The sequence below is a fragment of the Crassostrea angulata genome, chromosome 7 (genome assembly GCF_025612915.1).
Source record: "Crassostrea angulata isolate pt1a10 chromosome 7, ASM2561291v2, whole genome shotgun sequence".
Lineage (NCBI taxonomy): Eukaryota > Metazoa > Mollusca > Bivalvia > Ostreida > Ostreidae > Magallana > Magallana angulata.
The window spans coordinates 49336240-49349766 of NC_069117.1; the positions used below are offsets into that span (position 1 = coordinate 49336240).

The 13527-nt window shown below is 35.2% G+C and overlaps 1 protein-coding gene across 2 annotated transcripts in view; it reads left to right on the top strand.

The window, feature by feature from the left end:
* LOC128191937 (AF4/FMR2 family member 4-like) overlaps positions 1-13045 on the top strand; it is a 32808-nt gene extending 19763 nt beyond the window's left edge. For both annotated transcript variants that reach the window (XM_052864309.1, XM_052864311.1), the window contains 11 exons: positions 2093-2318; positions 2605-3782; positions 5922-6105; positions 7059-7210; positions 8143-8212; positions 8480-8616; positions 9789-9866; positions 10165-10258; positions 10420-10569; positions 11276-11459; positions 11564-13045. In XM_052864309.1, the coding sequence (XP_052720269.1) occupies positions 2093-2318; positions 2605-3782; positions 5922-6105; positions 7059-7210; positions 8143-8212; positions 8480-8616; positions 9789-9866; positions 10165-10258; positions 10420-10569; positions 11276-11459; positions 11564-11673 (2563 nt within the window). In that variant the 3' untranslated portion in view covers positions 11674-13045. The remainder of the gene's footprint in view (positions 1-2092; positions 2319-2604; positions 3783-5921; positions 6106-7058; positions 7211-8142; positions 8213-8479; positions 8617-9788; positions 9867-10164; positions 10259-10419; positions 10570-11275; positions 11460-11563) is intronic.
* Positions 13046-13527: the final 482 nt, after the last annotated feature.

Genomic DNA, 13527 nt, shown 5'->3' on the forward strand with positions numbered 1-13527 from the left:
GACAAAGAAAACCTCTAGAACACTCTCTCCTATTGTTAGCTATTCTATTCATAGACCTTTAAAAAGAATGTTCACCTGAACAGCACTGGATTCTATAGAGCATCAATTCTGCTTGGAGTAATTTGAATTTTGTTTTTCAAAAAATGAAATTCAAAGGACATTTCTGATGAAACAAACAAAAGAGAAAAGCATAACTTTAAGAATTACGGAGATATTTTTTTCCTGCAAAAAAATCATTAGACATTTTGGTTCCCCAACTCCTGGTGCAACATACAGCACTAAGAGTATTTTTGTGCTGTGACTGCTTAATTAGTTCAGACTTTTATAGCAGTAATGTAGGACAACAGGGAGAAACAAAAAAGGCCCAAATGTGCAAATGTTTACTAGATTAACTCACTTTATCACTGTCATACCTGAGTAATCACATGACCTAGATTTAAACCTAATGTGATACCTTGCTGACCAAATTGAATACCCTATTGAGCAATCCAACAAGCTATTGAAAACTCTACCGGTATTCTGTAATTCGCTGTAACTAGGCCCATGCTCTCTGACAGATCATAACTCTGAACTTTAAAAAAAAAAAGAAATTGACATGCACTTTTATTTATGTTTAAAAATTGACTATACAGTAAAGTATAAAGAGGGAACAGACTATTTTATTTTTTTGTGAAGCCATTCGTAATTACGAGTCATACCATAAAAGTATGAAATCAGAATCTATTTCTGCCATCCCTGATAGAGCAGACGGTTGCTTTACAGACTTGTTGCCGAACAGTTTAGTCTAGATGACTGATGTAGTGAGCTAGAAAAACTATTCACTCGATATGTTCTGTACTTGGAATCAGTTAAAGTGATTTAGGAGTCTTGTTGAGCTGGACGAGACAGATGTTTTCAATCGGTAGAAACAGGTAACGATTACATTTCGGGGTCACCTGATTTTGTTTTGATGAGAGATGCTCTTTTGTTTTCCTTTGTGTGACATCAGATACATGTATTGGTGTGTTACCTCATCGCTGACTTAATTAAGATAATGTCTTAAGAACTAGAGGCAGTTCACAGCATGTCTCGTGTCAGTGGAAGTGTTCCTGTAGAATTGGTGTCTGGGATATTTTTAGTCTCTCCGTTAATCTGCCATAACCTTGTGAGAGGAAGTCCATGTTGTTGACGGCAGTGGCTGGAAGCAGACTGGGAGAGCGGTTTTTCTACTAATGAATGCAGGCTCCGAACAGCTAGATTTCAAGGCAATAAAACTTGATAGATATCCTGTTATCTTAAGTTTCTTGTAAGTAATTGGGGTAAACTGAAAGAACTGTGTTTGTATTCTATTTGGTATTGATTGCCTGATCATCCAGAGTCTGAAGACTGGGCTCCTGAACCCCCCAAAAAAATCCCTGATCATAACAGCAGTCAGTTAGGGATTGGTAAATCATCAGTAATTGATTCATTACGGCTAAAGCCTCTCAGAAAATCACACAACTGGAATGAGATATTGTAGCCCACAGGTAAACTGGGGTAATCACCACTGCATTCTCATTAAATGTTAAAACCCCACTGCATTGTTTGGTTTCTGTGGAAGTGAACACCTCTTTTACATGATGTAGGTGTAACATTAGATAGCGGGGCTCTTGTTCAGTTCGAAGTGGTCATATTATTTGTGCATCTGAAATTGTATTAAGGCCATCAGGAGGTAATCTTGAGCATGATTAATTAATCAAAAGTTATATTCAGTATGCATACATGTGCATCAGAAATATTTTCCATTAAATGAAAAAGCCATAATAACAGTTATTTATTTGTCTTTGTTTTAATCCATCTGAGGTTTCTTCATCCAGCCATTGAAAAATCATTAATGCAGAAACATAGCATGCAAAATCAATACCTGTTAAGAAAATATGAGTGTGCTTTTAGTTTGTTGAGACAAAAATGAATTACCGTACTAGGAATTGAAAAAGTTTGTGTACTGTCATTCATCACTGGTATTTGAACAGGTGAGGATCAGTGATAAAATCAAAATGAGAGAGGGAGGGAAGATTTATATGATCTATCAATGAATATCCCGATGCTTATTAACTTGTTGAAATACTTTCAGAATGAACACTGGGGATTCTAGCAGCTCTTCAGAAGATGAATCAGATAGCAATGAATCTGATAGTGAGAGTCAATCCTCAGAGGAAGATGAAAAGAGTGATGACAATGAGGAAGAAGAAGATGATGATGATGACGATGATGAAGAGGATGAGGAAGAAGAGAAGGCTCCAGCCACTCTTAAATCCTCAGTGAATTCATCAGCCTCAGATAAAGAACATGACACATCAGTAAGTTATCCCACACTTCATTACTGAATGTAGGCAGTCAGGAAGCTAATAAGACTGAAAGCAGTTGCTGCCGTATACATGTGACACCATTAATGGGATATTGTTTGCCAGTCTTTGATATATCACTATTGGCAAATAAGGTTTCTTCATAAAAGTACATTCTTAACCCATTTCAGTCATGGTGTCAGATGTTCTTTTGTACTTATGCTTCTTTTATTAACTGTTTGAATTTTTTACAATGCAGATGATATGTTGGTATTAAATCCTGGTTTTTTCTGTATTTTAGAAAAGTTCAACTTGCTCCACATGGGCATTAAGTAACTTCATTAAAACAAATGTGGAATCTCCGATCTCCCAGCTTCCCAGTTCCAACGACAATTCCAAATTGTCGGATAAACCTAATACAACCACATCAGAGAAAGACAATGAACAAGTTATAGATGACCTGTTGAATCATATTGATGACCATACAGGGGGGCTGGGATGGTCCCCTGTGGTGTACCCCACAAAACACAAACATACTCAACAAAAATCACCATTTAGCAGTTATAGCACACGTCAACCATCTCCATCTAAATCTAGCAATCGAACTTCATCAAGTGAGAAGAGTGAAAGACTCAAAACCTCCACCCCCGAGATGAAGGGTCGTGTTCCTAGGAAAAAAGTGAGGGAGCCGACTTTGTCATCTGAGGAATCACAGAGTGAAAACGAAGAGGTAGATGTAGAATCAGTGACTCCAGGGAAGGAAATTATTCCCGAAATACTGAGACGGAATGCAGGGTCTGTCTCAGAAGTGACAAAACGTTTGAGTTTTGAGAATGGGGCTAGTGATACTTTAAATCAAGTGACTCCAAGTAGTGAAAAGAGGAATAAGGCCAAAGAGAGAAGAGACCAAAAGTTCCCAACAAGGAGACAAGGGAAAGAAAATAAAGAAAATAATGATAAGAAAAATGCCAGTTGTGATGATATTAAAAATATAATAGACCAAATTACTGTGAATCCACCCTTGTCACCGATACCAAACGTTCCAGAAAATTCAAATCCAAAACCTTCAATTCCAGGTTTAACTTATGATAGTTGTGGTAAACCCAGCATTATAGTTCGTTTCAACCTGTCAGTAGCAAAACCTAGTGTCAAATGCAATACTTCCCCAAGTCCTTTGTGTTCAGGTTTTAAGAATGAAAAGCTGTGTTCAGACGTTAAAAGTGAACTGAGTGATAGTGACATGGATATAGATGACGACATTGTAGATTCCAAGGATCTCATTGAGTGTCCTAAACCCATATCCCCACACCATAATAATACGACAGTGCCATTCTCATCTCATTACTCGCCTCTTACACTGAATGGTGATATTACTAGTGGAAAACGGAAATCAGACTCGGACTTTCTTGAAAATGACAAAAAACGTGCTAAAAGTGAAAAGAAAACTAGCAAACGGAACAGTTTAGGAAATTCTCGAGAGTAAGTGATTCTATATCTCTGTTGTGCTTATTTGTGAAAGTTTATAATGGTACGTAGGAGTTTATCACTATTCTGAACCAGAATTGCAAAGGTAGCTGGGACTTAATTTTTAAAATTACAGGAAAATAGGTTCATTTTGAACAGTAGTTCAGTAATATAAGATTGCAGAAAAATTGTCGCAAAAATATACCAAAGTTTTCACCAGTTCAGTAATATTAGGTTGCAGAAAAATTGTCGCAAGGATATACTAAAGTTTTGACCAAATTACTACACAAAAACATACCTTGGTTAGGCTAATCTTTGTTTTAATTAAAAAATGTTTTTAACTAAACATAGCTCCGATTGGTACAGAAGGAACATGCAATATGGTTTTCTGTGCAGTCAAATTATGCATTGCCATTATAGAAGTATTATCACAAACATTAATGAAATTCTGGTGTTTAATGATTGGAATTTGAAATATTTGGTCCTATGATAAGAGGTGCAAACAAATTGCTTTACAATGATAGCCAAGCATACCATGGTTTATTTGTGGCACATGCTATTGAATTGATAGACAGATCTAAACATTCAGGCATTGAGTGCTTATTTTGTGAGGAAAGTGATCAGTATCCCAGCATTTCCATTCAATATGTGTAACATTTACAGAAGAAACAAATATCTTCAGTTAATTTGTAAATGAATTATTGATGGGACTAGGAAATATTCAATTTGTAAAACAATTTCAGGGTTCATCAAGATGTAGGGTACTCATTGAATTTTTTTTGATAATTAGGGGAAAATAGGTTAACATGAATAAAAGAAATATGAAAAGTTTTTTTTTTTTAATTTTCAAAACTTCAATATTTGAACATAAAGTATATGTAGAAATTCTTAGAGATGTTAAATATGGAATTTACATCACAACTAATGATTGACATCACCAGGTAATGCAATAGCTATGATAGATTATACAAAATAAAATCGAACATTGTACCGGTATTATATCAAAGAAATATGATAATCCAGAAAATTCTTCTTTGATGTAAATGATATTTTTACCAAGAAATTTGAAGTTTTTTTGTTCTAGGTGATGTTGATTTTAAAATGTCACTGTTTTATTATGACGTTAGTTCTAAATCAGTAGTTATTATCATCTAAATGTCATCAGCCAGTTATAGAAACAAAGAGCAGTATGTAAATATTTCATTATAAGACTACCACCCTCCTTGATTGCGACTGCTGGAGGAAAAATAGAAATATTGATTTCGATAATATTATTATTTATTTGCTGTATTTTGCAAAACATATTCGGTGATATGTAAAGTTACAAGTACCAGCTGTTTAAAATGACTAGCATTGAGAATTTTAAGTGCCTATACTTCATAGAAACAAATGTTGCATAATTTCTACACAAAAAATAGGAATAAAAAAGTTGGCCTTGGTAGAAGGGATTTAATTACTCTAGACCAAAGCTAATAAAGAAAGATTAAATGAAGATTTTATGTGTTGGAAAATGCAGTGTCATAGTTCTTGCTCATTTGTTATTTTTATATTAAATCAAGACAAGTAATTTATCATCAAAAGATTAATCTTAAGGGAAATGATTTTTCATTTTTGAAAATTTATGTAATAAGTATAGGGTGCATGTATGCACTACTGCCAATGAAGTATCTTTGTTGGGTTTTAGATTTTGTTTACTTAATTGTAAACTTTTCCAATGAAACAAAATCCTGAACAAATTTTTGTAACTCTATATGAATAAATTTATGTTTCTAAACACTCTGAAATTTAATCCCAACAAAGCGGGTTTGCATTACAGTTTGATTTATTCCCTTGTAAACTTCTGCTGCCACAGTATGTGGGCAAACAATTCACATGAAATGCAGTGTTAAAATACACTAAGTTCATATCTTTTACTTCAATCTTATATGACATCAAAGTTGTTGCATGTTCCACTTCTCTTGGAAGTTTGCACTTTATGTATTTCAATTGATTAATTTTAATCAAAATGCATCTTATATAGGTACCGCCTCCATCTGCTATGTAAATCACTGAATGTTCATCATGTGTGAAGTTGATATTTTAATGAATTTTAGAGTCCGAGGCAGAAAATGGAGAGAACAGATCAATTGTTAATTGTTGGTTTTATATTTGCAGGAGAATAAGTCACACAAACGACCACGAGTGGGATATGAAGCATCCACAAAGGTCAGGGGTCAAGGAGCGAAGGTCAAGCTCCAGTAGTAATTCTAGTCAGCGCAGTAGCACCAGTACTCAAGCCAAGAAAACCAAAAACCAGAGCACCGAACCGGACATAACCAGCCATCAGATGAACGACAAGGTGATTAGACAATTAGTAGGGGGCGCACACTTACACACACATGTAAACACACTTGTACAACACACGCAGAGATACACACTCATCTAGCATACACGCATGTTTAAAAAAAGATGCTACTTAGCATTATTGAGAAATTTTTGTTCAGGTAAACCATTTCTGCTTCAGGCCATAAATCTTTTTTAATGTTCATATACACATTCAAAATAATTTTTTTAGTACAAGCATGAATAAATTTCATGCCTGGTTATGATAGTTTATAAATATGATTCATGAAAGAAAAAAAAAACAGGGCAAAAACGTCAATCGGAATAGCTTTCCTTGTTTCTAATATTAAGGCAGTTATGAATACGAGCTAGGTTTTCAACCAGTTTTTAATGGTTCTTTATTTTCTATTTTAGTATTAACGCTTACACTTTTTGACCGTCTTCCTGCATTGTTTTGATTTATTTACAAAAATTAGTTGTCAGATTTTTTTCGTTTAATTGGAAAAAAATGTGAAAGTGAAATTAAAAGCTTTAAGTAAACACTGGTAGTTAAAACTTGTTACAAAATTAAAATTTACATTAATACATGTAAATTGTTGAAAATTAGGTATTTTATTACCGGTAGGATTCTTTACATAGTGTTTTGACATACTGTAATTTAGTTACTATATTGTAGGAACTCAGAGTTCTGATTTAATGAGATGGCATAAAATGTGTACTTGTCTTATCCAAACACAAGCTCATCAGTATAAATCTTTAAAATGATGTATTTTCATTTTCATAGTGGCACTTAAAGTACAGATATTAAGAGGATGCTTTAATGTATTGGTACCAAGCAAAACATGTACCTGAAAGATATATCAGCAATTTTAAGCCAGTATCATTTGATCTTGTTGTATATTTATCAGTTCATAGTTTAAAAGTTTACGTGTAAAGTTGTCCTAAAACCTAATATTTTTGGGGTTGTAGGAGGAGTTAGAGGTTCCAGGTAATGGGCCAGAGAACAGTGGTCAGTATCCTTCATCAGTGGAGATGACCAGCTACTCCCGAGGGGGTGAGGGAGACGTAGCACATGTCCCTAGTCCCCAGACCCGAAAGTCGGCCAAAGTCGTCGATGAATGGTAAGTCAACACATAGCAAACAGGGCCTCTTTGTTCACTGTCCACACTCAATTGTTGCAGCACTTCAAATGATTTCTTATTATGGAGGCAATGATATAGAATGATAATGCATTGCAAACACGGTCTTGTTCTACTTTTAATTGTTGCTGCACTTCTGATGGCGGCATGAAATAGAGTGATAACAAGAATATGTGATGAGAAGAGATGTATCATTTCTATGATTAAAAGGACATCAAGACACTGATTCAGTATGGTAATAAAGAACATCAAGACACTGATTCAGTATGGTAATAAAGGGGTATCTGGGGTCCTTGTTTGATCAATAAAATATTTGTAGAAAATAGTGATAATTTAGCAATCATTAGGAGGCAATGGATAAAGGCCGTTTGTGCTTGACAGTCAGCCTGTCAGGGGAAATCTGTAAAGTAGTAGAGAGCAATCAGGGCAGGAAAATCAATTGTGTGATCAGAATTAAGGAAGCCCCCACTGTCTGATTGTATGGCACCTCAGTAGCTTCACTGATAGATGGCTGATGTTTGTCTTGTCATTGCCTTCTATTACTTCATAATTAAGGCTTCTTTATCGATTTCACATCAAGATTGTCCTGCTGCACACCTAATAACCTCAACAAAATGTCTTTTTGGGAGGCATGAAATTACTTTTTGTGAGTCCATGTGCACTGTAATGATAATCTTCTGAACTTGAAAGTCCGGAGAAATTGAGGCCTTGAGTATAATAGATTTGACTGCTGTAATATCAAATGTTTCCCGTAAATCAGTTTCGTAATATCAAAATTGAAATTAGACCTGCACACAATAAAATGGAATAAAAAAGATGTCTCAGATAAAAGAGATCAATAATATAATGCTGTGATGAAAGTAAAGATAAGCCCCACAAATGTATTTATTAACGGTGTTGATAATTGTTTGTAGGTGTGCCCTCTCCCCAGATACCTACCTCCAGCTTGCTCGGGAGCTGAAGCACCAGGCAGACAACATGAATGTAAGTCAATACAGAAGAATGGGCCAAAAGTCCATGTATCAATACATAAAAAATAGAGCTACTGATTAGAGGGCATGTGCACCCTGTTTCTATGAGCATATAGAATTTATTATAACTATACTGTCTTTGATGGGGTGGTTTTTATGGATGCATTAAATACATGGATTGATGCCATGCTTTATATAGACACATTAACCTTTCAGATCTTGCATTTGTTTGAACCAGATATATTTTGATACTCATACATATTTAATTGTTTTATTTTAGAGTGATAAGCTACAAAAAGCTATGAAGTATTTAGAGTCCTTTATAGCCTTTGTTCAGTGTGGGATGGCCATGGAACGCACCAATTCGGACCAGACCAAAATCTTTAACATGTACAGGGACACCCTCAAATTTGTCTCGTAAGTTGAATTATATCATGATGTACAGACGTGCCCACAAGCTTGTCACTTCTGTTATTGTCACTTTGGTTATTGTCAATTTGTCTGAAACTGTGATGGAAAAAAAATTACTTTCATGAAAATGTAATCCCCAATATAGTGGGTAGCTATTTGATTTAGTGCTGAAGTTACATTATGAGTTGACACTGATGCAGACTTGTCTTGTCAGTACCACTCAGTGTACAGACAAGACTTGTTCTGTTTCTATAAGAGTAGACTTGTTCCTTTACATTGAGATTAGGTAAAGACAACCCCATATAATTGTTCCAAGTACGAACATATTTGTTCCATAAATACCATATACATATCATTGTTCCAAGGGAATATTTGTTCCATAAATATCATATATATATCATTGGTTCAAAGAATGGAAATATTTGTACTTTGTACCATAAATATCGTATACATATCATTGCTCAAAGTATGGACACATATTTGTTCCATAAGATTTGAATAGACATAACCTCAGACTTGTCCCATCTTATCAGCCTTATCAGTTTGTTCAGACGTAACCACAGATTGAGCAAATGTTAATCTGAGAAGAAACAATCATATTAAAACTTGTCTCGATAGTCATAAGAACTTCTCAGACCAAAAAACAGACTCGTCTCATTAATCATAAATGTTGTTACAGACATAATTTTTAAGTCAAGGCCAACTGTTCAGACTGAGCAACAACCTCAAAAAATCATAAGAACTGATAATAACACCTCTTTCATGGCTTCTTTTCATCAATCACATTTGTAGATTCACAGTTGAGAAAAAAAAACATCTCTGCAGAAAGTCATTATTTATGTTATCTATTTTGTGTAATTGGTTCATTTTGGGAATTTTCTTTTTTACATAATTACTGAAATAAGTGAGTTACAATGAAGAGCTGATAAGACTGCAGTGACAGATCTCCAGTTTATGTAAATTAATTTTGTGGAGAAGCTCCTTCAGTGTGTAGGGTATCAATTGGCCGGGTTTTGTCATTAACGTGATAGAACAGGAGAGTTGTATGGCTCTCGCAGTCAAGAGATACGTTAACTGAATCCACAGCCCCAGACCAAATAATCAATAATGGAGGTTTTATGATATTCTGTTGTTATGACTTGTTGTCATGTGATTCCATTGTTTTGCTCTATCTGCAGGCACATAAGCCAAAGGAGAGGAAGTCATGAGTCCAACAACAACATGTCCACCAAGGAGAAAATCATATCAGTATTGAGGTAACCAGTCCGCTTCCTTCGTACCTGTGTATTGATTGAAAAGAGCAATCAGATTAAGAACTCCTTGGCCAAAAATAGCTATCTAATAATCTGAGCAAAGTATTCCTCATGAAAACGGAAATGAAACAAGGAAATCTCTTTTTAACAATTAATTACCGGTACATGTACATGTGAAAAAAAAATCTTTTTACACATTTCACAATACAATGGACAATTGAATATTGAAATCTCACTTAGTTTACAGATACAACACTTTTTAGATTGCCTTGATATGACATTCATTTTTTTCATTTAACAGCTTGAGAATCCAGTCTCTGTTGAATATGAAGCTGTACAAGCTGAAGAAAAATGATACTCTGAAACTGAAAAGAGTAATTGAGGATTATAACAAGGTACATGAAAATCGAGTCTCAGTTAATGCTAAAAATCATAATTTTAAATGTAAATCAAGAATGAGGATTCCACTGATAAATGCACAAATTCCACAGCTTCTGCTTGTTGAATGCAATATCCACTATATTAAACATGGTTCCTGTTGTATATGACACTACAGAGTATGGTCTCTAAGCCACCACCAGCCCCGCCCATCAGCCACGCCCCCTCACCTCATCAGAACAGCTGGAGCAGCCGCCTAAACAGGACCCCCTCACCGATGTCCCCCACTCCCTCCCCAGCGGGCAGCACAGGGTCACTGGAATCCAGGGTAAGTACCCACACAATGGAGCAGGAGGGAGGGCTCTGATAGCTTTATTCTGATGTTTAAAGCAACATGAGCTGCAATTTTCATTTTGAAATTTTTTTTTACAAAAATGTTATTTTCTACTAAAATGACAAAATATCATGGTTTTTAAATTTCTGTTTGCCATATATTTGTGGCAAAAGTCGTTGAGATGCCTTAATTGAAGCAAAATTGAATTACTGTTGTCCTGTACAAAAAATTAATCTACTATATATTCCTTAGAAGAGAAATCTTTCTTCTGACAAAAATTAATGTTTTTTCAAGTCTAATTTATCATTTAAAGTTTAAGTTATATGCAGACTTGATATACATGTACTAGCCAGTTTTTAAAAAATACAGCTCATATTGCTTTGAAGCATACATATACATTGACTTGAAACTTACCCTTTGGCATGCAAGATAAATACCGTAAATGTTATCTTTGTGGAGAGAATGATTATGCAAGTATTAGTGGTATTACATCTTGACATTTTTCTTGTTATTTTATTGATATGACAAATTATTTAATGATTAGTGTGTTAATGAATGACAATTATTAGATATTTAGTATAAACATGCAGCAAGACCCACACCCTGCCCTCTGACAGATCTGTAGAGGAAGGATGGTGTTCCTTGTTAATCCCCTTTGCTTTAACTTTGTATGTGACAGAGTTGTATTGTATGTCCACAGGGCAGTAGCATTGATCTCACCCCATCTAAACTTCCTAATGGAAACATGCACATGTCCCCGGCCACCATTACGTACCCTCAGCGCATACATTCCATCACTCAGCAGTACATCACATCCACTGGCTACCTGGTGCAGTCACATGACCTCTGGGACCAAGCCGACGTCATCATGCAGGAGGTCAAAGGTCAGTCAAAACTCCAAAACAGTTAAACAGATACAATTTACTAGTATTGGACATAACACAATTGCCTGGACTCTACTATAACTGTTTTCTCTTCTTGTTTGCAGGGTTCTTTGACGATTTAGATGAGCACTCAGAATCCCTGACACTTTTATGCAGTATACAAGACCTGGTCTGCTATCTGCAGAAAGTGGTTGAGAAGTTAAAAGACACTTGAAAATTCCTGTGAGAAGCAGGTGCACAGTACGACTCAAGTGGTGCTCTTGTTCGATCCTGGAAATTCCGATTGGGTGTTCAAGTATTCTCATTGTTCTCTACTGCGCGGGCTCAGCCACAGGGGGAAAGGGTGGCAGAATTAAATATTTGGTGCTCAAAGGTGAAAGGGTCAAAGTGGAATTATACCAGTGAAGGCAGCTATCTCATGACAGACTCTATATCACAAGTGTGCTTTCAATCAATTTGCGAATAGTCGCCTTTTCTCAAAATGTGATACGAAAATACGACGGAGTTTCAAATCTTGTATAGTGCAAATTACTTGTGCAAAACTATATTATCAAGAACTTTATAGCATTCACTGTAGATTATACAGAATCTTGACATTTGTCTGTGGCAATTTTAAAACATATTTATTATTTGTGCATCAAATCATTTCCAGTGTTTTGGTCTTCCAAGAAAGTTTCTACATGAAGATGAGTAAAACGCAATGGAGACACAAGTCCTTCCTAAAAATTTGACTTTGGATTGTTGAGACAGTTTTTCGTTTTTGATGTTTTCATTTTGTTGTGTGCATGTGATGCCATAATGATCATGTCTTTGATGCAGTTATGTACCACGGGAAGGAGTAAGGTTTATCCAACTTTTAAATAATGTTGCATGAATCAAATGGATAGTATTTATTTTAAGTTATGAGATGTATAAGTTATTCATTTTTTTTTTTATACCAGAACTAGTCAAAAGAGAAATACACCAAACCAATCCTAAAACCTCCACAATGACTGTTGTCACTTCTTCAGCCCACCCGGTACTATTCCTCCATTTGACAAAACGATTCCACACAAATTGCCATTAGAGTTATCTTCCATTACCAAAATTAAAATCAACTTGTATTCAAAAAGCTCCAAAAATCTGATACCTTGAAAAAATTGGGAATAGATAAATCTTGGTTTTATATAATTTTATTGGGAATTAGTTAAAGTAGATGATTGTAATTATACAGATTAAATCGCTACCACTTTGTGGTTTTTTCTCTTCTTGATCTCATCCAGTCTACCTGAATAGAGTACTTACTAACTGTGCACAAAAAGCTATTGTTGAATAGTTATGCAAATTTTTTAACATTACTTTCACAAACTGAATGTTTAATTGATATGTGGCTTCTTGATAACAAGAATTTCAGCTATCCAGATCAGTTCGTCAAGTCAATCATAGCATGTCAGACCTGATGAAGGGAATTTGGCAAGAAGGAATTTGGCAAAAATGTGAAACATGTAGGCCAAAAAATTAAAAAATCTTTCCTCAGAGGAAAGAACATTTAGTTCTTTGAATAATACCAGATAACCAATTAAACCGGGGGGGGGGGGGGGGGGGGGGGGGGGGGGGTGATAATTCTACTGGTAAATATTATGATGAATTATGCACTGACCAATAGGAATCTTTTTTGCAAGTGGCTAAAAATCTTTCCTTGTTCATGTCCAAAGGATGTGTTTCCGTTTTTCATAGGCAGGGTATATTTATGGATAATGAGACTGTGTACACTACACACCCAGTCAGCTGCCTTAGCTTACACAATATTGGAGAGTGCTATATCCAACAGTGGCTTACTGGAAAGTGCTATATCTCTCACTACCCAAATCATAATTTGTACAAAACTTGTGTCGGATGTTAAATCTATGATGTCGCCTGTGTTAAGTGTCATATCAAGTTTGATTTCTTTGAGCAGAGATGCATTATTTATAGATGTTTGTGCTTGTTACTGAGCATGTTGTAGCAAATACTATTTTATAGAGATAAAAAACATTATCAATGTTAGGATGTATTAAGATTTGCAGAAAAAGATTTAACTATTCTTCTA